Source organism: Cariama cristata, unplaced genomic scaffold, assembly GCF_000690535.1.
Source record: "Cariama cristata isolate BGI_N322 unplaced genomic scaffold, ASM69053v1 scaffold24125, whole genome shotgun sequence".
Classification (NCBI taxonomy): Eukaryota; Metazoa; Chordata; class Aves; order Cariamiformes; family Cariamidae; genus Cariama; species Cariama cristata.
Window position 1 is genome coordinate 1 of NW_009618492.1, and position 4,494 is coordinate 4,494.

General features: G+C 38.0%; 1 protein-coding gene across 1 annotated transcript in view; it reads left to right on the plus strand.

Moving 5' to 3' along the window:
- The first annotated feature begins 708 nt into the window (after positions 1 to 708).
- The window catches only part of CPSF3 (cleavage and polyadenylation specific factor 3, 73kDa), a 20,716-nt gene continuing 16,930 nt past the window's right edge, over positions 709 to 4,494 (plus strand). The window contains exons 1-4 of the mRNA XM_009700889.1: positions 709 to 795; positions 1,408 to 1,505; positions 2,427 to 2,555; positions 3,506 to 3,683. Coding sequence (XP_009699191.1) covers positions 709 to 795; positions 1,408 to 1,505; positions 2,427 to 2,555; positions 3,506 to 3,683 — 492 coding nt within the window. The remainder of the gene's footprint in view (positions 796 to 1,407; positions 1,506 to 2,426; positions 2,556 to 3,505; positions 3,684 to 4,494) is intronic.

The window sequence follows — 4,494 nt, forward strand, 5'->3', positions numbered from 1 at the left end:
CGGGTCCCAGGGCACGGCCCGGCGCCTCCCCCAGGCACCGGTTGTGCCGTCGCGACAGGTGGGGCGGGAGGGTGCCCTGAGGGAAACGTTGTGCGAGGCGTTGGAATCCTGGGCTGGGTTTTTTTTTTTTTTCTCTTTCTGTTTTTTTATTGCTTGCTTTTCCAGTGAGCAGGCAGCCTGCCGTCTCCGGGATGGCTGTCGGTACTCGGTTAGAAGGATTGCGTCCTTTCCTTATACTCTATTGGAGTGTTGTCTGAGCAAAAAATTTCTTTTTCGTCTTTTGCACTTCAACAGCATAAGTTGAATTTTTTTCACCGGTAAAGATGCCAATGCAATTTGAAAGTGTTTCTGGTAGCATCAGAAGAGTTGTCTTTTGGACAACTTGAAGATGCTGCTTCAAGCTTATTCAGCCCAAGGTAATTTGTTATTTACGTAAACTTTCCATTCATTGTGCCTCTCGATACTTTGAGACTCAAGTGTGCAAGTATGCAATAAAACCAGAAGAAACCAAAATAATTTTCCCAGATTCATTTGATTTCTGCTGCATTAAATAGAGTCTCATTTCCATTGAGATAAATATAACTGTTGAGTTACTTTAAATGCCTGAGCTTGAAAGGACTATGCAGTTATTTCTACACAGAAAAATAATCCTACCAAAGGCATCCAATATACAGTTACATTTTTATGGTGTGGGTTGTTTTAATTTTGATGACTTTGATATCCTTTTGCAGAGGTGCTGGCCAAGAAGTAGGAAGGTCATGCATTATTCTGGAGTTTAAAGGAAGAAAAATAATGGTAATTATTGCATGAATGTATTCGTACGCCCTCTCATTATGGTACTTCAGATCACAAAAAGATGTTACAGGTTAAATTCAGCCTCTGCACTGAAGTCAGCCATTGTGCTAGAAGAGGCACGTTTTGTAGCTTTCTGGAACGATATAGCATGAATGATAGTAGGAATTACAGAGGCTGTCCTGTAAAGTAAATCCATATCCCCAAACAGAATATATGTGTCTGAAGTGTGAATTTTAAAACTTACACATACTAGGTTTCAGTGCAACCTAAGGCTAATGTTTACCAACAGTTATGTGTAAACACCTAGTTGTTCTCTTTCCTTTTTTCACCTGTGTTCTCAGATGGTCGCTGAAATAACTTGCATAAGCTGGTTCTGTGTGTTCAGGTGTTGTTGAAGTGTGAAAAAAGGCTTGTGTAGGTACAAAATTATGAAGAAAGACTGGGAGCTTTTGAAAAGTGTTCAGTTTCCCAGTGGAAATATCTCATTCAGACAGAAGCCCAAGATGTGAAATCCAATGCTAAAAGCAGTGTTTAGAAAAAAATACTTTTTTTGCATGATGCTAAAAGTTACCAGTCACTAGTAACTATCTTTAACTTTCTCTTATTTTTCAGCTTGATTGCGGAATCCATCCTGGACTGGAAGGAATGGATGCTCTTCCTTACATTGATTTGATAGATCCTGCTGAGATTGATCTCCTTCTCATTAGTCAGTAAGTTACACCTAAAAGAACAAATATACTGAGGTCGTGGTCTGAGCTGTGTTCACTTGTAGGTTATTAAGAGAGGTTGAAAATAGAGGTTGTTATATAGATGGTAATGGCATGGCAAAGTTTTAGTTTCCAACTGTTTTTTAAATTCGGTAACTTTTGACATTACAACTCTCCTCTGAGCTCGCTGTGATGTCTGACTTTTTTATAACCTGGCCTGCTTTAACACCATTGTAACAGCTTCTAGAATGATTTTTCTGCATAAAGACTGCTGGAAAGTATTGGTTGTGGTTTTTGCTCTATTGGCTTTAAACGAAAAAGGTTCTCGGAGACTTACGCAAGCTTTGAATGTGGTTTAAATACTGTTTAGTGGCTGAGAGACAAGGAGAGCCATTTCTAAATGATTTAACCAGTCATAACCGGATCTCTCTAAAATCCTCAGTTTTCGTGGTATGTGCTTGTTCTACCTATGTTTCAAAAGTACTTCCTTAAGATAGGTCAAACTAGAAGTGTGGCCAGATAGTTTTATTTTAGTAGTTCATGTTTTAATCCATAGTGTCCAACATGCAAAGTTAGGATCACGTTTGTTAGCTTTCTTTATCTTTGACATTTATTGTGTTCCTGGTTCCTATTATTTTTCTCCCTCTAAATTTGTATGTAAATTACAAAAAAGTTAATTCTGAAATTATATGGGTAAAACCTTTGCAATTATTGGAGAGTTTCCTGTATTACCTTTTCTTGGTTGCATTTCTCATCACTAGTGTACAGAATATAGACCAATTAGTTATAGTTAACAACAAGGTTGAAAATTCTGTTTCTGGATTTTCATGACACCATGTTAATCCAGTGAAGTAGTGAATTACATGATATATATTAGTGTCGTGTAATGTAAGGTATTAATTTGATTTATGTGTCTATTTTAAGTTTCCATTTAGATCACTGTGGGGCTTTACCATGGTTTTTGCAGAAAACAAGTTTTAAAGGAAGGACGTTTATGACTCACGCCACAAAAGCTATTTACAGATGGCTTCTTTCAGACTATGTCAAAGTCAGGTAAGCTGACCTGTGGATTGTCTCATCAACTCCTGAATTATTTCACCTGTATATCCAACAGGAAACTTAAGATGAAGCCACCAAAGGTGGCTGGATGAATCTGGATGTTGCCACAAGTAGCAGCATTATAACCAGGTTAGAAGTAATGAATCATCTTACTGCCTCATGGATAATGCATCTCAAATAATTTCCTATCAATAACAACAACAACAAAAAAATCTTTCATTCATTTCACATGCCTTATTTGGACCTTTAGTAGTGTCCCTTTTTTTTCCCTGTCTTTCTTAAGACACTCTTTTGTTCTCATGCTTTTTAATGTCTATTTTTTCTTAAGCTTCACAGAAGTAGTGAATTTTAAGCCCCTAAAGATAAAAATCACTCTTCAGGACAAGGTCAGATTAAATATACAAAGAGTTCTCTGATGCTTACATGTTGTTGGGTTGGTTTTTTTTTTTCTTCTTTATATTTTCTTCTGTTACATGCCTTTACACATCTTTTCTATATGAATGCAGTGGTCCTGGGCATATCTCAGCTCAGCAGATTCTAGCTTGGGTGAGAAACATGATAAACAGTCCTCTTTTCACTTGTTTGTTCTGGGCTGATGGGAGAAGTGTGGTTTCATTTGGTTTTTGAGGACTGTCACAAGCTAAGTGGCAGATCTTTGTCCAGGGCTGGGAATCTGTTGGTGCTTTTAGACAAATACAGAACAGATCCTGAACTGAAAAGACTATTCTAGCACGGCCTTTCAAAAGAAAGATGCTTTAACTCTGCTTACTACATTGTGAACTACATTGGAGTACCTGGACTTGATTTCTAAGGTAGGAAAGGTAGCGTTCCTGAATGGAAGTCTTACTGTCAGTGGGGAAAAGTGCAGGAAGTGTTTTTTCCAACTGTTATATAATGTAAGCTGGTAAGATGAGCTGATATTTAGCCATTTCACTTATATCCAGTAATATATCAGCGGATGACATGCTATATACAGAAACAGACCTTGAAGAAAGCATGGACAAGATCGAGACCATCAACTTCCATGAAGTGAAAGAGGTGGCAGGAATCAAATTCTGGTGTTACCATGCAGGCCACGTTCTGGGAGCAGCCATGTTTATGATTGAAATAGCTGGTGTGAAGGTATTTTCTTTTTATTATAAAGTTGAAATCAAGCCTGAATTTTAATGCAGTCATCAATTATTTATTATAGACTGTTAAGTCCCACCACTGTGGCTGGAGCTGTCAAACAGACTTGGACTCAAGTCACGGTGGGAGACCTTGACTTAGAGCATGTTTTTTCTCATTGATTAGAACTAGCAAGTGACACGTGTATTGAACCAGGTCGGATGTTTGGATTTTACGGGAGTGAGTTATGACTCAGACTTGGAACAAGTGAACATGTCGTTTTCCTTGCTGGTTCGCTCAGAGGTAGCTGATAGCTGAGGCAGTCTTATGGAAACTGCGTTTTAGTAAAATCTATGAACAGATGTTTGTTCTTGTAATTCTGATGTACCATGTCGGCCTGTCTTGAGCGCTTAAAACGCGTTTGTCAAAGTATGCGAGTTATATTTTTCTCATAACACTCTCATGCTAAAGTACCTAAAGAAGTAGGATTTTTACTGATTTTAGGCACAGAGAGATTAAATAAGTCATCGTATAATCACAGGCAGCACTGTATCAAGACTGGATACTTGAAACTAATCTCATGAATTGGAGTTCAGTAGGATAATCACCACCCAAGAAAAGTTGCATACAGCCTTGAAGAGGGAAGAGAGATGGTGGTCCTGAGGCTTGCTGTCTAGGACTTCGTTATCGTTTATAATGATTGAGAATTTTAGAAGTTTAAAGTTTAAAAAATGTATAGAAATAGAACTGAATTTACAAGGATTATAATAAAATTTAGATATATTACTTCCTTTCCCTGCCACCACACCCACCGCACCAACACTAC